The 21,938-nt window shown below is 43.0% G+C and overlaps 1 protein-coding gene across 11 annotated transcripts in view; it reads left to right on the top strand.

Annotated features, from left to right (window-relative positions):
* The window catches only part of GLIS3 (GLIS family zinc finger 3), a 182,389-nt gene that overhangs the window by 45,760 nt on the left and 114,691 nt on the right, over nucleotides 1–21,938 (top strand). For all 11 annotated transcript variants that reach the window (XR_006416243.1, XM_044445891.1, XM_044445886.1 and 8 more), the window contains 2 exons: nucleotides 7,315–7,522; nucleotides 8,345–9,458. Coding sequence is in view for 10 of the 11 variants with exons in the window: in XM_044445884.1 (XP_044301819.1) it covers nucleotides 7,315–7,522; nucleotides 8,345–9,458 (1,322 nt within the window). In the remaining variant the exon portion in view is untranslated. The remainder of the gene's footprint in view (nucleotides 1–7,314; nucleotides 7,523–8,344; nucleotides 9,459–21,938) is intronic.

Below are 21,938 nucleotides of genomic sequence, written 5' to 3'. Positions count from 1 at the left end.
CATTAGATTTTGCAATGGAACCTTGGTGTGAGATATAAAATCCCTCGAGGGGGGAAAAGAGATTTATATGAAACAAATGTCCTAAGTTGCAACAGTAAAGAAAACAAAAATCCTTATGAAAGCCACATTCTTTGAAGATCATTGTGGAATTTAGTTGCGTGTCAGAGATGACGGAAGCTTAGATATTAACTAACTAAAGAGGAGAAACAGCAAAATAGGCAGACAGAGGAATGAGGAACTGAGCAGATTAAAACATTTCCGTAAAGTATTTTGTTGTTTGCACTCGTTAATTATTAATGCTTAATTATCGATGAAGACAGTTTTGATTTATACATAGCACATCAATTTGGAATAAAACACCACTCTGTTGCAGCTTCTCGATTTTGCATGTTGACCTCATTAGGGTAGCACTTGAATGGCTCTGGTTTGGTGGAAATAAAATCATGTCATCCAACAACTTTTTCGAAACACTGATTAGAAAGAAGAAACTTCTCCAAGTCAGCTAAGGCTGCAGAGCTGATAATATATACCAGGAATCTAGACCCAATTGTTTCAGGCTGAATACATACTTAATAGCTTTATACCAAGCAACAAGGGCATTTCTGCACACTTCCTTTTTGTGAAATGCATGGGAAGAAGTGTGGGGTGGGGGGTGGAGTTGCGTGCTGATATCCGTGGCAGTGTCACTTCCGGAAGAACGCTGATCCTGACATAGAAACTCCAGGGTCCAGAATTCTGTGATGACTGTCCATGTTATGACTCCAGTTAGGGTAAGTCATAATCCGGAGGGTGTTGCCAGCAGGCTGTTCCAGCTTGACCACTGTAACGTGAGTTCTGGCTCCAGGTCTCATTGAACAAAAAGTTCATACTGGAGTTGTTACTGCTTGGTCATGACCCTGACCTTGGGGATTTTTCTTCAGAAGACATTTATTGTGCCTTTTGGGAGCTTTACATACTATTGTCAAAACTTTTTGGACATTTGGGAATCTGAGAAACTGTGGTTAGCTGCACCACAAAATGATCAGTGGAATGTAACTTTGACATATACCTGTCATGTCTATGGATCTTAGGCTACGTCTTATTCAGCAGAAACTTTTGCATGCAGTGTCTGTCTAGTTAGGAATTTTTAGAATCAGCTAATTACTGATGGTGCAATACAAATATTTAGGCAAAGTCCAGTAGATGCCTCCTTTTGGGAGGAGGTTATGCCACAGATAAATTTTATAATGGGGCAGTCTTTTAAGTTATCTACGTGCTTCTTGAAAATTCATAAATAGAAGTTGAAATGGATTCTTTCTACCCTTTTGACAGCTAAAAAGACTGCTATTACAAAATTGGAAGGATAAATGCTCACCCTCTAAATGAAAAGGATTGAGGACCTTATACTGTTTCTAATTAAAGGAACATATGAACAAGTAGCATACATATGTCACCTTCAGATGGATCCTTACTTGGATATTTTATTTCCTTTGTTGAAGCCTATGCATAACTGTTAGAAGGTTGTGTACATTTTATTCTAAAGCAAGTACATATATTTTGAAAATGGGGATTTCCCCCCCCAGATACCTGTGGGCATTACATTGGGAATCCCCGCCCCAGAGCCCCTCCCTTTGTTTGCAAACATTTAAGCCAAAACCAAAAAGAAATGAAGTTTGGTATCTCCAGGAATGGCATCATGAAACCTTACCGTATTTGTGCAATTCTGCTATATCACTACACCACCTAGTGGTTGTGCAATGGAACATATGGAAAAGCTGAGAGAGAAACCAAAAGAAGGGTGTATAAAGTGTGTAGGTCACCAAGCTTGACATCAGCTGTTCCGTTTCTTCCTTCAGCCCCAGCAAAATACAGACAGCATTCAGGCTGCCAAAGCTTGAGAGAGGTAGACCCAATGCTGGACAGGTTGCATAGACAAATACACTGTCTGGGAAAGCCATGGAGAAGGTCATTAGGGAGGGGGTGCTTATGCCTCACACTAGGACTTCTGAACATCTCCTTGGGAAGAATCCAACGGGATGTATGAAGTACTAAAACATGCATGGCCATAACTGTTTCCTCCTGTTCCTTCCTAATAGAGAAAACACTATTAGCAACTCTTGGCATTCAAAACAAAAATATTGTCTCCCACACAAGGCACAAACTGCAGAAATGCTCCCTTCCTGCTTCTGGTCATCCATAATTTTACAGTTATGAACCAATGTGTTGAACCAGAACTCAGTTATCGTTTGAAATGCACACTGCTCCATGTTTTGTAATGGATTTCTCCAGTCTAAAACAAAAAACAAGAGCCTAAAACAAACACACAGACATTAATTATACTAGGGAAAGTTGCACACCAAAACGTGCATATTCGTGAAAATAGCATTAGAAATCCATTACAATAGGAATTACCTGCAAAAATGGATATTAGATAAAATTGTATTAATTTTTGAGAAATGTGCACAAAAATTCATGCATTTTTAATGTGAACTTCAAAGAAGCCTCAACATTTGGAATGTATTGAATTTAAGACTGGAAAAATAAGAAACCAAGAGAAACCAGAAGCATCCATTGCTAGTGGTAACCAGCATTTTAAACTGAGCGCAGAAACAAAAGAGAACCCAGAGCAAATACTACAACTGTGTCATTTTCTCCAAATAACAGTCTCCTGCCAAAGTCTTGCAGCTGCAAATTCTGTATCAGTGATTACCACTGGGTCGAGATTGCATTCGCAGGCGGCCCCTTTTACAATACTTGTGGGCAGATGAGCATCTGTTGCAGCTGCTCTTCTTCTTTACTATCCCATCCCACCTGTTCTGCCACAGCAACCAGGCAGTGTTCCAACAAGTGCCTTGGGAAGGCTGAGCCACACCTGCACTGCCATTCATATGACAAAAACATCTCCAGCAGCAGCGAGCAGTGCTTCCACTGTGGCGTTACCATCCCTTGGTTCTTGCAGGGGTCCTGCACCTTTCGGGAGTTGTTGTTACGAGTATATGTGCCGTCAAGCCCTCTCTAATGAATGGTGACCCCATGAATGAGGGCCCTCCAAAATGTCCTGTCCTTGACAGCCGTTCTCAGCCTTTGTGAACTCAGGGCTGTGCCTTCCTTTCTGGAATTGATCCACTGCATATTTGCCTTCTCTTTCATCTTCCGCCGTTGACTTTCCCTGATATGATTGTCTTTTCCAGTGGGTCTTTCTTGGTGTGCCCAAAATATGACAGCACATCATTTTTACTTCCTGGGCAAGTTCTGGCTTGATTTGAGCTTTCTGTCAGTCCAGGGTACTCACAAAGCTCTCCGCCAGCACCATGGTTCAAATGCCTCCATCTTCTTCCCGTCAGCTTTCTTCATTGTCCAGCTTTCACAGCCATACATAGTGATCAGGAACAGAATAGCGTGCCTCTTTCCTTTTGGAAACCAGCTTGAACGTCAGGCATTTCTTGCTGCTTATAGAGTAAAATTCTTCGCTGCAGCACATTAAGTACCACTTTGCTTGCATGGGAAATTAGTGCAATGGTCCTGTAGTTGCTGCATTCTGTAGCATCACCTTTCTTGGGGCATGGAATATATATTGAACGTTTCCATTCTGTAGGCTGTTGTTTTGTTTTCCATATTTGTTGACATATCTTGCTAGGATTTGGACCAATTCCATTTCCAATGCCACGATGGCATCTTTGCTGTCTCAATGTGCTGATGTGTGTGTGGCTGATGCTTTTTATGCCTGGCAAATGTGCAGGCATTGTCAGCGCACAATATTGTGATCGGCCAGTTCTGGCAGAGTTGCCACCAAATGTGGGAGGGTCTGTCAATGTAACTAAATTGTCTCTTATTTCTGTAACTGTTCTTGTGCTTTTCTCTGTGAACGTGTAGGATTGGGACTACCTGAGGCCAGTGTTAGCCTTGGCAACAGCTGCTGTGAGGGCCTTTGAGCCGCAGGACTGGCTGATGACCTATTTAGTGATACAATGAGTTCCATTCCACCCAGACAACCATAGGTACAGCCACTCAGAGAACCATCCTGGCTAATGGAGGGGGCAGAAATTTCATAGAAAGACAGATGGACGGACGGACAGACAGATTTAAATGTGATTCAGCATCATTCACTTTCTCTACATTGTCACCTTGTTTCAGCTGGAGTGTTTAGGAGGGCTGGTACCTGAGGGCTGATTTAGATATGATAGCAGCCATGTGGATTTTACTGAAAATAATTCATCCATAGTTGAGTTCCGTATGGCTGACTCAGGTAAGGCTTTTAATTCATGCACTAGCCTCTATATGCATAAAGTACACTTTCTAGCATGGGATGTATAGATATAGTGTCAGATTCCTACTTTTTGTGCAGTTTTTCCTATAGCGTTTGTGTAATGTACTGCATTGGGACAGTTTTTTTACATAAATGTGGATTAATTCTCCCATGGTCCTACTTCTTGAAATGAACAACTCTTCTTGCTATTATTGATAAGTTTCCCACCTTTAACCATCCAGCGGCTGGAGGCATAGCAGGATCAAGTATCAAAATTGTGCCTGTATTGCCGGTTCTCTTGACTGCGAACATTCCTGACATTTTACTCCTGATGAGCTCATGTTTGATCAGGTACAAGCTGTCTAATTATACAGATACTCTGTTTAAATGGTTCGATGTTAGCACCACCCCTCTAAGAAACCAGATAACCTTGCTGTCATTGGCTAAACTTTTTGAATTCTGGTGAAATGAGCATGGCTTTCATTTAACATTTGTAGATAGCAGGTAAGAGGCAATGTTTTGTCATGCATGAAACAGGAAGGTCTCTGTTTACATTTGGCAGCATTCAGAGATAAAAGTTGTCCTTTTAAGGTTATCTGTTCTGGCTTTGTTTTGAATCACAGTGACTTTAGTCTTTGCCCTAGTTTTCTTTCAATATTCTGCAAATTTTGTTTCTTGTTTCTTTTAATTTGCCAGTTAACATTAAGTGGTGTTACTAGCGTTTCCTACTGGAGTAGCAACATTCCTCAGAGCTGGTAGAAAGTGAGCTTGCTCATCTTCTGTGGTCCTGCCAATTCAGATATTCTGTCACTTGGGGTTTTAACAACTCCTGCTCCAAAAATGTGTCTTTCTGCCAAGAAGAGAATTGTGCCCCCCCCCCCCATTCCAGTCTGCTCTAACTTCCTGCTGTCCAGGTGGTTTGCACTTCAACTTCTATCATGCACAGCCAGCATGGCCAGTGGTTGGGGATGATGTGAGTTGTAATCCAAAGCATCTGAGTTGTGACCCAAAGCATGCTGAGAAGGACTGCCCTATTCTGAATGCTTCCTCTTCTGTCTAGTTCTAGGTGCTGATGCGGAGTTGGGTGGAAAGAATGACTGCTTTCCGTCACTGTTTTTGTTTCTCTCTCTCTCTCTTCCTTTCCACTATCTTTCACAATTGTCTCATTTTTTCAGCACTAGTTCACTTCACATTTTACATGATAGTTGTGTTTAATTATAAAATTATAATGATATATAATGCCTCCCTGGCTGGTTCATGGAATAAATGTAAGGTAAATATTAAGATCAGCCCCAACAAAATAAACCAAAAGCACAGTGGCAGCAAACAGCAAACCATCATCACTATCGCAGAATGCATTATTATTCTTAGGGTCTTTATTTGAGTCTGGCAGCTATGTCTCCCCTGCCCCATGTTTACTTTAGAGTAGGATCAGGGCCCACAATCTGGATCATAAAAATCCTCTCCACCCACCAGAGTAGGATCCCAAAGTCGAGGGTGAAATTGAAAAGGCACCACTGTAAGACACCCATTTAAAGTGATATCTGCTCTGGCCCTTAAAGTCTTAAAGGATTGTCCTGATAAGTCTCCTTGGGAAGAACCTCCATAGATTGGGCAGTAGATATTATGGAAGAAAAGATCTCCTATCTGATTAATGCACAACCTCTGTGCTCTATTAATGCACAACCTCTGATTGCATTAATAGTCCTGACAGGGCTACAGTTGATCAGTTACAGTGGATGCCTGCACACGGCTATTCAGGCGTAAACCCCATTGAGTTCAATAGGACATATAGGACAGTGGGCACAGGACTGCATCCCAGGTAAGCACAGTGGGTTCGTACAGAAGGACGTACTCCCTGTAGTGCTCCTGCTTATGGTTACATGCTTCCTCTTGAAAACAACCATGCATGATATTGAAGGTGGGAGGCACATGGTGGCTTTGGGGAAGTATTTTTTATGGTGCAAGTTCATGTTTACCCTTGTGTTATCAAATTATCTTTCTTTAATAAAAGCTTCTCTGTAAAGATGCGTTGGTTTAGCTTTCCTGCTGTCATAGTATTTCAGCATAGCAATTTGTTCACTAAATGTCTTTAAAATGTTTGCCCAGTTTTTACTGTGAAATACTTGGCTGAAGATTATGCCATATTAAACCAGTTTACTGAGAAATTCACTGCCATTCCTTTGTTCAGTTTGGGTTAAAAGGAGGATTTGAAAACTGCCAGTGCTTGTAATCAGTTTGCATCAGTGTAACATCTTGTGCTTTGATCCACTTGGGTTGCTCGTATTAACACAATACATAGAATAGACAACTGTAAAGATTTTAGTGAAGGCCCCTTGCTATGGAATAGCTTCTGTTGTATGCATGTGTTGATAATTTAATACTGAAAACTCATATTGAAATGATGAAAATCTCAGTTTTCTTTATGAAAGGAACATCCAATCTGCCATGTTAACCTAAGAAAATGTTAGTGTATGACTGGTATATTTGATCCATGATCTCTGAGGTTACCACTGGTAAGATTCATAAATTACAGCCTTATACAAGACATGGTTGCAGTGAATGGAGGTGTAGAAATTGCTTCCACATCTACAAGAAAACTTGATTAAAATGTAACACATTACAAGCCAAAAACTGGAAGGAGACACATTTATTTATTTACATTTTGAAACTCTGTCATTAGGATTAATCTCACAAAGGTGTCTTCTTTTGTTTGAATTGTTCTTTGGAATAATGGGTTTTATAGGTCAGATCATTTCAGAATAAATATTTAAGGGATATAAGTAGAAAGAAAGGACAGAAGGAATAAAGCACAGGGAAGCTGGCATTGTGAGACTAATCAAAAACTACAACTAATTTTAATTTGCCAAATCATATGGGCATTCCTGATTCACTTTGCTTTTTTAAAAAATGGGTATTCTGTGACTAGGCGATTTACAGTCCTGCAACTCCTGAGAACTAGGAGTGAGCGAGCAAAGTGTCAACAAGGCTATGCTTTTTTCTACCTTCTGTAGCTGGTGGGGTTGGGGGTGAGATTAGTTCTGCCATGTTAAGAAGGTGACTTAAAAGTTTGTCTGACTTCCTTTTAGGGGATCTTGCCTTTGGACCTTGGTGCAAATCCATTGGGAAAAGCAGCTGCAACAATTTAATAGTCACCAGCAGTCCAATGATGGTTCAAAGACTGGGACCTCTTTCTCCTCCTGCCCAAGAGGTCTCAACAGCACACAACCAAATCAGCCCTAGCTTACAGAGGGCTATGAATGCTACAAACCAGAATATACCTCCATCTGATACAAGGTCTTGAATTACATGTCTTTCTGTTCTTTTCTCTTTTTGTACAACAAAGCTGTTTTCATGTTGACAAATTCAGGGCAAGTTTTTGCACCATTCATCTTGGGATTAATCTTCCTGGTGCATATCTTGAGAATTTAAAATAGAAGCAGCAGTTTAGAATTTGTGTTAGCATCAGACTTCCAATTTTAAAACATCTTTAAAATCAGAAAAAAGGTCAGTCAGAAAAAAGAGTTTTTATAGAAGTTGGTGTTCAATATGTTCTTTTGGGATTATTCCCAGGATGTAGGAGTTATGAATTGTAGAACATCACAGTGTACTATGAAAATGTGAACTAAACTTTAGCTAGTGTGCATGGACTATCTATACGGACAGGGACTTATAGGTATCTGATAGTCAGTGAATGGTATCCCTTGATGCATGAGCATAAACTGCTTCTGCACATTTCCCCCTAATTCTGCCCTCCTGCCCCTGAACCACACTGCCAGGACTTTTAATATCATAGTTACTATTTTGAGAGCGCCGTGATCCTCAGAAGGGAATTTATGGGGGATGCTTGGAGCTACAGCAAGGAGGAGGGGCAATTCTCCTTGCACGAGTGTTCTCATGCCCTTGTGCCGTGTTGGATACCACCCAATATTGTTAGGGCACATTTGTATGTAGCTCAGTGTATGTAAAGCCAAAGATCAACACTTGATCTCAATTATTGATAATTAGTAGCAGACCACTGAGTACATAAGTATGCCAGTTGTTTCTTATAACTGCCAAAAACTAGAATTTAAGTTGTTAAGATGGCATTCTTGTTCTCTTACTTTGTCTTTACTGCAGATCCCTTATGTCACGTGAATCTTTGGCATCCACAACCTTAAGCCTGTCAGAAAGCCAGTCAATACAGAGTGTCAAACAAGAGTGGTTTCATGGTTACAGAATTTTCCCTTCTCTTCCTTCCAGCCAAGGATCCCAAAACGGCAGTGAGCTGGGTGACACTGCAAGTGTTGCATCTGGAATGTCCATGTCCAACAACATTTCTAGCTCACTTCCATCTTACTTGTTTGGTATGGAAAACAACCATTCTCCTTATCCCAGCCCTCACCATTCATCAGCCAGGTCTCATTCAGCCAAAAAGAGAGCTCTCTCTCTGTCCCCTTTGTCTGACGGCATCGGGATTGACTTCAATACGATAATCCGTACATCTCCCACCTCCCTTGTTGCTTACATAAATGGCTCAAGGACATCTCCATCAAACATCTCCCCTCAGCCTGAGGTCTATGGGCATTTCTTGGGAATAAGGGGAAGCTGCATTCCCCAAACTTGCTCTATTCCAAATCCTCAAAAAAGACTCCTTGTGGCTAATGGTAACGTTGCCCTCCAAGGCTACAGTGAAAATGGAAACGCTGAATACCAGCGCATGCAGCAGTTGGAGCAGAACAGCCTGCAGCCAGTGGTCACAAACAACATGGTTGTTCAGCAAGGTATGTCTCTGTTAGAGAGCCAGTCTGCGGGCGTGTTAAAGAGCGGACGTGTGGGTGATTTTTCTGGCAGTGCAAATGACCTGCCCACTGCTGCTCCACTGGTGCCCCCACTGCTTCCTCCACCACATGGTCCACCACCGCCATACCACGCACATCAGCATGACCTCATCAGTCGTTCTCGACAGCTTTCCTTACCACCGACTGTCCAAGGGCCCCTCCTAGAAGAGGACGGTGAACTAGATGATTTTAATGGCAAGCACAGCTGTCGCTGGATAGACTGCAGTGCTACCTATGATCAGCAAGAAGAACTTGTACGGCATATAGAAAAAATTCACATAGACCAGAGGAAAGGAGAGGATTTCACTTGTTTCTGGGCTGGATGCCCTCGCAGATACAAGCCTTTCAATGCCCGTTACAAACTGCTGATTCACATGAGAGTACATTCAGGGGAGAAGCCAAACAAATGTACGGTAAGTCCAAGATATATTAGGAAGAAATGCTGTTTGTTGTTTACATAAGGCTCATACTTTGCTAATTTTTTTCTAGTAGAATTTTTAAGGAAACAAGATGTGTTTATATTAATGAATGAGAATGAATGAATGAACAGACTTTTCATATGTTTGGACAGAGGGACATGTTTTAACTTCAGATATGCATAGTTTGAACCAAGAATGCATCTATTGTTTATCATATTTCCTTCAGCCCAGTCTTTGAGCAGCATAGTAAATACAAAGTTTTGTTGTGGTCTGAAAATCCTCAGCAATTTAGATTTAATAGAAGGTCTTCAGGCAATGATCTCTCAGTATTTTGTTCCACCAATATTAAATGAGCTCGCTTAGGAAAAGTTATTAGCTTATTTAGACAGAGACTTGGTCTATGAGCCAGGTCAGCACAAGCATATTCAGAGTTGCCTTTGAAACCCTGAATGTAAGAGTCCACAGGCTGCATCTGATCAGAAATAGCCAAGGGCCTCTTGAAATGCATCCAAAAAGGTATGAAATGGTTGAAACTTCAAAGATGTTTGTGTACGTCCTGACATTAATGGACCTGGGCCTAGGTAATGGAGCACTTTGAAAGGACCTGGGCTTCTGCTGAATCCTCCTGGCATGCCTGGGCCTTCCTCCCCCCTCCCCCCATTGCCTTCGTTGGTGGGGGCATGAAGGCTGCTCAGTTAAAAGAAGAATGAAATAGAAGCAGACTCTTCCAGGCCAGGCCATCCAACAGAAAGGGCCTTGCCTTGATGCCAAGTTAAACTGGAGATGGACACCACCTAGATTTGTTTTAATTATGAATTAGATGGTGGGGGAGGAATATGTGAGTTATTCTTCACTAAATACTGGTAACAATACATTGATTGCAGTGAGACTTAGAGCTGCCACCAAAATGCCACAGTATACTGGTGTCTGATGAGGTACAGCAACAAGGGTAGACAGGTCCCCAAAGAACTGCTGGTACGTGGGGTCACATGTTACATCTTTGTTTGGTAAGCTATATTGGTTTACTTTGGCAAACACCTGTGTTGTACATGAATATATGTAAAGTAGTTCTTGAGTACATTGTGGATTGGATTTCAGACTTGGTCAGGGGGCGGCAACCTGCAGCTCCGGAGCCGCACGTGGCTCTTGAGCCCACCTGCTGCGGCTCTGTTGCTCAAAACACACACCGGCACAGCTGCTGAACTGCTGGAAGCTCCACTCAGGAACTAGCACTAGTTAGTTAAGTAAATCAGCTGGTTAAGTAAATTGCTACATTCCTCTGCTAAACAAGCTTCCTGCAGGCTCTCATGTTACATGACTGCTGAAAAGATTCTCTTTGTCCCAATGTAATCTCCTTCATCTGAATGTTAAAAACTGTGCTTGAGACCTGTCACAATTCACAGCATTTGACTGTTTATCTGCTAATCAGTCACTAAACACACCTATATCCAGCACAGCTGCTGATCTGCGGACCCACACCAATTTACTGAGCTCCCCCCCCCCCCATAGGCCAACCATGGATAAATCGAAGAAAAGTTTCTGAAGAAAACCAAATGTTTAATGATACGTGGGTAGATTCATTTGCTTTTACTGCTGATGAACTTATGGGGTTTGCTGTTTAATGCATGCAGCCCTTTAGCACTGACTTTGACTCCTCAGGAAACTGTTCTCCTATTCAAAATATATTAAAGGAGTCCTACTAGTTTATAATGTAAGATTGAAAATAATAGTTTTTATGACTGAACAAGAGCTGCAGCTAAATCATAATGAAGATATAAATAGCATTAAGGTAAAAAAACGATATATGCAGTGTTATCTTCATTTTAGATGTCAAAAGGGTTTTGCGCCTCCTGGTGTTTTCTTTTGTGTGGGAAACGGGTCCAAATGGCTCTTTGAGTGTTAAAGGTTGCCGACCCCTGGACTTGGTGATCAAAATGATAGTAGAGTGAAACTTAGGTGCCTAAATGATTGAAGTGTGGGATGTGTGGGCACGATCCTAACATCCAGAAAGTAAGAGTTGGTGTTTCAGAAAATAAGCGTGTGCAATGGGTGCTTCCACACTAGATCTTCAGTGTGGAATTGCCACGCTTCATTCACTCAGTTTTTAATGGTTGTCCATATGACACTCTCAGTCCAACATTGACATCTTGCATTTCCTCTTTGATTTTTCTTTTCTATTTTTAGACTGCAAAAAGTCTGACTTCCAGAGAATGGAAGTATAACGCAGCCTTCAAAGGTGCAGACGCATTCTTTGGATCTTGCTCAAAGAGCAAAAATTTGATATACCGTATTTTTCACTCTATATGATGCACCTGACCATAAGACGCACCTAGTTTTTAGAGGAGGGATCCATGGAAAGCTTCCTGATAATCACAGGCACATTCCCCATCACTTCCCCATGGGCTTCATTAAAAGACGGGTTGCCATTTGAAAACACACACCGACCTGTGATTAACAGCTCTCACCTGTGCCGGAGGAGGGGGGCAGAGCAGGGTGCGCCGAGTGCGTGCCGGCCAGATGGTGCCATGTGGGGCCGGCAGCATGTGGCGGTGGTCTTCCGGGCGGCGTGGCAGCAGCGGCAGGTCTTCCCAGGTGGTGGGGTTGAGCAGTCCGCCTCTCTGTGCGGCCGGCGGGTTAAAGCCCGCGGTTCCTCCTCTTCTGCACGCCTCCCCCTGAGTGGCACAGCTCTCACTTGCGCCGGGGGGGGGGCGGAGCAGGGCGCGCCAAGCGTGTGCTGGCCAGGTGGTGCCACGTGGTGCAGCCGGGCCAGCAGCGTGCCAGCAGTGGTCTTCCGGGCAGTGTGGTGGCGGCAGGTCTTCCCGGGTGGTGGGGGTGAGCAGTCCGTCTCTCTGTACGGCCGGTGGGTTAAAGCCTGCGGCTCCTCCTCCTCCACACCACTCCCCCTGAGTGGCACTGCTTTCATCTGCGCCGGGGGGGGGGGGGGGGGCACGGCATGCCGAGCGCGTGCCGGCCAGATGGTGCCATGTGGTGCTGGCAGGCCGGCAGCGTCCCGGGTGTCGGGCACACACACATTCGCTCTATAGGACGCACAGACATTTCCCCTTACTTTTGAGAGGGAAAAAGTGCGTCTTATAGAGCGAAAAATACGGTAGTCAGTGGTGAATCAGGAAAGTGAGCCTCTCACAGCACCACACTGGTGTTGTCTTGGGGCAGGCCTCAAAGGCGTGGCGTGCAGGCGCTGTTTAATTAGCCGGGCCACTGGTGTGATCTTCCATGCTCCCCCTCAGGCTTCTGTATTCACTGTGAGCTCAGTGGCAGTACTGAAAGCGATTGGGGGGAAATGAACTTTCCCACCAACAATATATTGCTCTCTATTGCACTGCAAAGTTTTTTGGGGTGGCTTGGTCCTTAATGGGGAATTAAGACCCATTAGCTTTACAAAAACTTTTCAGTGGATATGGAAACTGATAGAAGAAGGATCAACAAAGCAACCCATATCTTTGAACTCTTTTTGTGGGTGGGGCTGTGGGAACCATCAAGAAGCTTCCCACACCTCAGGATTTACTACTACACCACAGCTGAGCATCCATTGAGTATTAGTCTTGTTGTGTTTGCCATTGTATGACCCTATTTATTTTTTTAATCTGTTTTTAATTAGTGCAAAATGCTCCCCCCCCAAGACACACAGAATATAGGGAGAAACCTTTTGACAATTTCCACATGACATTCTTGCTAAAAATGTTAACTTTAAAAAACTTTAAAAGATCACCGTCTCCACTGTTCATCACATTTCTAAAAAGGAGAATTGATCTTAAAGGGGTTTTTTGCTTAAGTTTAAATGTTACCATTATATAGTGCTGTTATAGCACAAGACTTCCACCTTCACCAGGGGGATGTTGGGGAGGCATCATTCACCTTTGCATTCTTTGAAAAAAGGAAGTGGTGTCAGGGGCAGAGGAGATGAAGGGCTTCCCCTCCTCCCCACAGGTTATCATTTCCTTTCATCTGCATAGCCCTGCACACCAGCGAAATTTGCACAAAATTTAGCCCCATCTCAGGACTCAGTGAAAGAGCACCACCACTGGCTCTTTAATGACTTTTCAGATATCCCCTGCAGTTCCTTCCAAAAGCGTTTTCCACTTGAAGGCTTCTGCAGCTGAGAGATGGGTCGAGATAGATTCACGAACCGAGGCCCTTGATGGCAGCCTCTCTCCTCCAGGTAGCCTTGCAACATGTCTAAAAAACTTTAGGGACAGCATTTCTAGGCAATGTTGTACTCTTAAAACCAGCTGTAATTCAACATAACTTACGCCATTGACATGCCTTTGAAAGAAGTATCTCAAAACAGTAGTTCTAAAACAGCTTTAGTGTGCAGTACCAATTGGTGACAGTAGAAGATTTTTAAGTTTTCATGATGATTTACAAAGGGGTGCATTCTTACCGTTCAGGATCCCTGTATGGGAGAAGAATGGTTAATGAAGTCATTCTTATTGCTGTTCCTCTTTCCTCCTATGAGATAATGCTATGCAATTTCAGCTGCGAAAGAGAGATATTTAAGTAGCTCCAGTATCAGAGACAGTGTGCCCATGCATGCCAGTTGCTGGACAACCTGGAGAGGAGGGAACATTCCACACATCTGTTTGCATGATCCTTTCCTTGCCCTTGACTGTGGGACCGAGCCTCGGTCAGATCCAGCGCAGCCCTTCTTACAGGCCTAGCTTTCTGTCTATGTTACACCAATGACAAGTACATGATAATGGCACTGACGGCATTCCCAAAATATATTTCTGGATTGAAATGCAAATCTCTGTTAACATATTCACAAACAGGCAACAAAACATTTTTTTGGCTTTGTAGGAAAGATATCCCGAGACACATGTTTGCTGTTGGTAGTCTTTTTATAATGTAGTTACTTTAAAAGGTATTTTTTATTCTTGGAAGAAAGCAGAAACAATATTATTGAAAAGTATATAATAGCCCTATTTGTGCATTTAGATTCCAAACAGGGCAAGCACGTGAAGAGAAGGAGCTCCCCAGCACTGTCCCTCTCTGTGATCACATCTGTCACCTTCTATTCATGAAAGGCGACTGTCTAAAGAGGGTTTAGCTTCAGGCTGCTGTATCCTGGGAGGTTACCAATTTTCCATGCAACTGGAGCCCTCCCTCTTGTCATGTGTCTGCTCTCGGTAGGTTCAGAATGCCGGACTAGTCCTCATCAAGTGAATATCTTGTATTTTATGGGATACTGGTCATCATACACAAAACACCCATCGTTGTTAAAAGCATTACCATATTGTGGAATGATGAATGGAATGCTTTTAAAATGAGAAGAGGCACAAAGTAGTGCTGAATCACCAAAGCTTTTTGAGTGCATGTTGAAATGTACATTATGATTATCTTCTACTAAAATGACTTTTTGAAAGAGTCCAGATGAAGCACATGGCTGCTTCCAGATGAGGGTTTTTCTTTTAATTGTGTAACTGCTTTCCCTCCAACATGGCATTCACTAGATGGGGTGGCAGGGTAAGATTCAGAAGTCCTCATCTTCCATCCTCTCATTACCTTCAATGTCCCTCTTCCATAATTTTCCCTTTTACGGCGTGCGCGTGTGCGTGCACACACATTAGGGGAGGGGAGGATGGAGTAACGGCATTATGCCTTTTGAAAGAGAGCTGTAGGCACTGTCCATCTGGAAGCACCCACACTTGGTTATTGAGGATGGGAACCGTAGCCCATCTACGCTTGTCATCCATCTTGGCATCCAGCTCACCCATGAAGCACACAACTCCCTCCCCGACCCTGTTGCCTTGATGTGTTCCCCCCTCAACGCTCCCCTTTTCCCTGGGCTACTGTTGTGGCAGGGTTTTCAGTGGCTGCACCTGCCACGTGCTACTGAGATGTGTGGTCCAATCTAACAGCATCACAGCTCTTACTAGAGTGAGGCTTCAAAACAGTAGGACCTGTTTTGCAACATTTCCTCTTCGAGCTCAAGCACTAGGAGAGCGTTTGCAGGATTGTCCTCTATTTTGTCTCTTATGACCTGCGTGGTTGTTTAGCTGGTATAATTTTGCTGTGTGTGGCAATTTTTTTAGTGTTAATTGATCATTCTGCATTGCATTTGGAGTTAACATTGTTTACATTTGTTCCAATTCGGATGGCACAGTTTTGACAGAAGCAGAGATGGAGATAGCCATAGCACCATCTGGCCTTGTTGTTATGGATACCTTGCCGGTTGTGCAGCCTAACAAGATAACTGACAAGCTTCTTGAAAGATTGTGGCCTTCCACTTTTTCTTTAGATCCCTGTCCCTCTTGGCTAGTGCAGCCTGCCTGGGCTGGGCTTACAGTATGGATGCGATTGAGATTTCATTAAGGTACAGGCTAGTTCTAGCAGTCCTGAAAGAGGCAATAGTACAACAACTGATGAAGAAATTAGGTTTAAATACTTTGGCTGTGGATAATTATTGCTCAGTTTTAAAACTACCATTTCCAACGAAGGACTTAGAGTGAGTAGCGCCATGTCAAATTCAGGCAGATCTGGCTGATTAGAACTATTCCAGTCTGGCTTCCAGGCTAGGTTTGGGACAGAGGCTATCTTGCTCATGATTGTTGATCGCTTACCCTAGGGAATGTTTAGGGAAAGTCTAACCTTATTACTTCTTCTGGACTTCTTAGCAACTTTCAGTAACATTGATCATGGTATCTTTCTGGACTGTATATCTGGTATAGGTCTTAGGGACATGAGGTTGCAGTGGCCCTGCTCCAGTCCTTCCTGGGAAAGCAGTCTTTATTCCACTCCTTGGCCACTGACATTTGAGGTGCCTCATGTTTTGTCTTATCCCTATCCTTTTCAACAGAAACCTGAATCATCTGAATAAAGTCATCTGGAGGTTTGGGCTGAGTTTTCATAGGTATGTGAGTGAAATGCAGTTCTGTTCTCTTTTCTACCATCTAAACCCAGGAAGGCCATTGAAATCTTGGAAGGATGTCTGGGAGCAGCAGTAGAATGGTGGAAGGAAGTATTGTAGCTTGAGAAAACTACCATCCTGGAGGGTGATTTCGATGTAACTCTGGATGGCTTGCACTTTCCTTGCAGGGCTAAAGTGTTGGGCCTCTGCTGCTGATCTTAATGCATGGGTGGGGTCATATAGATGTAGGTGGCCATTCAGACAACATATTTGTAAACCATTTAGAATGTCCTGTAATCAGAGAGGCTGCCACCGAGAAGTTGTTGCTGCCACCAGTCGAGATTTCCTTGGAGGTAGCAGCTAAGGGGAGACTTCAGATGGGCCGACTGCTGCAGGGAGAGGCATTCCGGCAGCTACTGCGGTCTCAAGCCATGTAGAACTCTATAGGTTAAAAAAGACATCCACATACTGCAGTTTAATGCATTGTGTCCTGCGGGAGAAGAAATGGGTAGGTGATAGGCAGCATCCCTCAGGAAGCAAGAGTCCGCCTACAGGCCAATTGCTAGTTTAAGGATTAACAAGCAGGCACAGAGTTGAAGATCAGGGGCACCATTAGAGAAACATCTTTGCGTTTTGAGTTTTTTAGGAAGCTGCTTTATTGACCATGATCTGGAAATATTATACTCTCCATCTGCTCATCTAATAGAACACTAGTTACAAAGAGTTATGCAAATGCTTTCATTCCACTTATCTCCCTATGTGAATCAGTTCCTTGAGTTTATGAACTGGCATTGGCTTAAGAAAGAAGAGAAATATGAATGTGGCATGTCTAGAACATACATTCAAACACAAAGGGATTGCTTTTAATCTCTGCAGTATAGCTGAGCATTATGCAGTTGCAAAACCATCCCCAAGGATCACCAGTTGTAAGCATCAGACAGTACTTCAGCTGCAGTTCAAGGCCTGTGATGCAGCATAATGCATAGGTAGATGCTTCAGTACATATAGCTATCCAAATGAATGTTTAAATTGATCACAACCCTACTTTGTATCAAAAATTAAAAATGCAGGATGAATGCTCCTTTTCGTGTGATTTTCTCCCATGTAAACAATAGAATTATGGTATCTTCTAAGGGCTAAAATCCAGATTCCAGCATATCGCTGACTTTGCAATAAAGGCCACTTAAGTTAGTGCTACATCAATAGCATAAGTTGAATGGCAGCACTGGATACTGTCCCATATGCTCAGGACCAGATATGGTCATGAAAAGTGTAGAAGCCAGTCAGAGGCTTTGATCTGAATTAGAATGATGTGTGACAGAAGGGATGCTAACTCCCTGCCAAAAATCACATATAGACTATTCACCCCAGAAGGCATTAGTTTTAATACAGAGTGCTTCTGGGGCCAAAATCAACGTTGAATAGGTGATTTTCAACAGAAAAGAAGTGCAGGGAAAAGAGTTAACTAACAGAGTGCCCCCTCCTGGCTCAAGTTTGTTTTCATGTGTGTTCAGAAAGAAATGTGCCCAATGCTACACATGTTGTTTGAACACATCATTAATGTAATATCCAGTGTGCCCCAAGTTTTTCATCAGGTTTCTGCCTTGCCATCCTCCCCTTCCCCCCTTTTTGTTGTGGGGCGTACTGGAGTTTACCCTTTGTATCTGAGCCAGAGATTTTAATTCATCCACATCATTTAGAATAATACATTTTCAGGGGGACTTCTTTATAAATCAATTTTTCCTGTTCTCAACCCCCATTTTTCTATGGCCATTTCTACCAATATTTCAACCATATAGAAGAAAGATGATACATTCATATAATCTGCCTCTCATTGTGAGACCAGCATGGAAAGAACTCTCCGATCTAATATTTTCCTCATTGCATTTAAAGCTATATTAAGAACGTGCAACTATGCAAACAAGCCTATCTGAACCAACACTGAAATATATTTGCTTCTAATTAGGATTCATGACATAATGGAAAGACAAAGCTGCTTTTGTTCAGCAAAAGCCTGCCTTGTCTGCTTACTGAAATGCATTATTTTCTCTCCCCTGCATGGTACTTTTTGTAAATGGCATGACAAACTTCTAGTCTTGTGAGTTCTGAGCTCTACTCTGGTAACTCAGCCACACATGTTGAAACTTGTTTTATATGTTTACTCGATTACATTCTGGTCATCTGAGCTGTTTCCCATAACCCTTTTGAACAGCCAGTCTACAATTAGTTCACGGTTGGAGTTATTTGTTTTGGGCATGATCCACCAGGGCTTGTCCACTGAGCAAGCAGCTCAGTGGACTCATGGAATCAGAATGACTTCAGGGATCACCCAGCGCAACCTCTTGCTCAATGCAGCTTCTGCAGAATCAGAAATGTGCGGGGACAAACAAGCAGCAGCTGGGGCCTGCAGTACTCTCTGAGCACCAGTATGATCATTGGGCATTCCAGTCTGTGGAGCAGGCCTTCCTTCTAGGTTTTTGTATAATTTGGTATCCGCATGTGGATCCTTAACAGGCATTTATGCCTGGTGGCTAGTCTAAGCAACTGGACTCCTTAACCACCCAGATAGGAGCTGGGGAAAAGTTGTGCCGGTTGAATTTGGGCAGTGAAAAATGAACATGATAACAAAGGTGCTTTATGAAGCTGCAGAGGCAACTGTTGCTTTGGGGGGGGGGGGCATCAACAAGTAAGCATCTAGTAGCCGAGCAGAATATGAGGTTAGCAATAATTTGCAAGCCAGTGTGAAATCAGGGAAGATGGGAATATTGGATGTCAGCAGTGTATAGAAAGACAAGTACAGAAAAGGCATATGTAAGTAGGATGCTAGGGGTCCAGAGGAGGCAGGAAGTACAGAACTGGGAATGAAGACAAAATATCACAGAAAGCAGAAATGCAGGAGAACAGAGGCTACATCAGGCAGCAGAGAAACTCAGGACAATTGGAATGGCATACAGCAGTAAGGAACATTACAGCCGCAGGATTAACACATTCAGCCCTGGACAGGATTGCTGCAGTTTTAACAGATAGATGTGAGAATTTGCCATGTGCACTTTTCCCCCATGGACCTTGACTTAATATAAAGAGGGAGCACCTGGTGAAATGTTTCAGTTTACCTAAAAATTACAGACACAAGGGTAACTCTTAACTTTGGTCACCCAGAGATATTCCATAAATTGTCATATCACCTGTGATTTCAAAGAGAAAAAACATAAAGGATTTGTATTCTACAAATAAACAGAAAGACAGGCAGCCTGGTTCTCTGAAATTAGAATAAATTCAATAGAAGAAATCTACAATGTTCTTAAACAAAGAGAGAACATAGAAACTGTGTGAGTGTGTGTGTGTGGGGGGGAGTTATTTAGCCTTACACCCAATTTTCTTTGACTCCTCCCAGCTCTTCATATGTTGAAGAATAACTCCTGCAGTGGGGAGACTTCTCTATCCACGCATAGTGATTTAGAACCCTAACAGTCATTTTGCTGATTATTTTTAGACAAGCAATGTATCCTTTTCAGAACAGCATAAATTAACACAAACTTCTCATTTTAATTTTATATCTCTATCTGTGCTAAAACTGTTCATATTTTATAACTGACATTTCTCCAAAAGGCCACATTACCAATGTCAGATATACAATAGGCAGGCCAAGTTGTGAGAGGTTTGAAGGGCCCTGGACAAGATGCCTCCTTGAGTCCCCTCCAAGGGGCTTGTCCCCTGCCCTTGCAACTCTATGGACATGCTGGAGATTCAGTGATGGAAGTGGGGAGTTGGCCATGCAGCTGTGGGAAGCTGGCAATGGGAGAAGGATGCAGCGCCTTTACTATTCTTAGTCCTATTGCAAGAATTTGATTTTTGAAAGGAAGCAGGGAACCCAAATTAATGTCAATAGTGCTGGAGGAGAGCTTTGCAAATGCCATGGACTGACAAGAACAAGAGATGTTGGCCCTAGATGAAATCATGCCAGAACTTGCCCTGGAAGTAGAAATGACCAAACTGAAGCTCTTGTACTTCACGCACATCATGAGAAGGCAAAACTCCCTGGAGAAGACATTAATGCTAGAGGAAGGCAAAGGCAGAAGGGGGAGATCAAATATGCATGGATTGATTCCATAAAGGAAGTCGCAGCCTTGATCTTACAGGAACTGATCAGGACTGTCAAGAACAGGAGGTTTTAGAAGGTGCTCATTCCTAGGGTCCCATAAGTTGAAACTGGTGTGATGGCACATAACAGAAACAAAGAGGTGCTTCCTCACAGTTGCTTTTGATTCAAAAAAGAGAGCCAGGGCGGATGCAGCCTATGCTCCGCCATGCCAGCTGATGATGCCAAGTGGGGCTTCCAGGTCTCCTCATTCTTGGGATATGCATCCTGACATATTGTTGGTTTCATGGACATGCTCTGATGCTGCCGGAGGTCCTTCAGTTGAAGAGAATGTAAGAAGGCTCCCTGTGCACACCAGATATGCTCCTAACAGGGCCCTGAATTTTCTCCAGAAAGTTGTCAGATAGCAAATTTGATTTTGCAGTGGTAATGATTGCATGCTGTATGTACTACTTGATGCAGATATTTTTGTCCACAGAAGCCAGAGATGGTTGGGGGAATAAAAGGTTTTACTGAAGCAACTGTCTGCTGCTGTTCCTGCTTGTGCCAAAGTCAATAACATCTCTAAACCTTTTCTCTGTCTTTTGGTTTCATTGAACTGTAGGTAAACAGAGATCTCTTCAGCTATAAGAAAGCTTAAATCGGTCACTTTATTTTAAAGGTGATAAATTACTTTTAAAAATCTCATGGCACTTTTCACTGTGCAAATAGTTTGTGCAAACTGTTAAAAAGAAGCTATTGTGATTGCCCAGGTATAATTGAATGTGCAACAAAAGCATGTCAGTGCTTTTAAATAATGGAATTCATAGTAATTGTTATAGCCATTGCTGTTGTGTCCCAAACAACAGCTAATTGACTGTGACTGAAAGCAGGAGTGTGCCAAATCGGACAACAGAGGCATACTTGACATTGGAGGAGGGAAAAGGTAAAGGTAAAGGTAAAGGTTTCCCCTTGATGTTAAGGCCAGTCATGTCTGACTCTAGGGGGCGGTCCTCATCTCCGTTTCCTAGCCGAGGGAGCCAGCGTTTGTCCACAGACAGTCTCCATGGTCATGTGGCCGGCATGACTAAACACCGAAGTGCGCGGAAGGCTGTTACCATCCCACCAAAGTGGTACCTTTTTATCTACTTGCATTTGCATGCTTTCGAACTGCAACATTGGCAGGAGCTGGGACAAAGCATGGGAGCTCACCCGGTGTGCGGATTTGAACTGGCGACCTTTCGATCAACCAGCTCAGCAGTTTAACCCACTGCACCACTGCATCCCTATTGGAGGAGGTAAAGAAGGTTAAATCTCGGATTGGCTATTGGGCCACTGCTTGGTACAGTTCTACTGTACTACCAGCTGTTACATATGAAATTCTGAACTCAGAAGTAGGCCATATTCATTTGTAACAGTAAGCCAGAATGCCAGAGAATCGTGGTTTATCATTCATGAAGAATATACTTGTACAAAGTTCTCAGTTGCTTGGCTCTTTCTACAAGTGAAAACAACTGAAGTAATCAGG

Source organism: Varanus komodoensis, unplaced genomic scaffold (assembly GCF_004798865.1).
Source record: "Varanus komodoensis strain SLA01 unplaced genomic scaffold, ASM479886v1 scaffold5, whole genome shotgun sequence".
Lineage (NCBI taxonomy): Eukaryota > Metazoa > Chordata > Lepidosauria > Squamata > Varanidae > Varanus > Varanus komodoensis.
The sequence above is the reverse complement of the archived record's forward strand: the minus strand, read 5'-3'. Positions and strand labels throughout refer to the sequence as shown.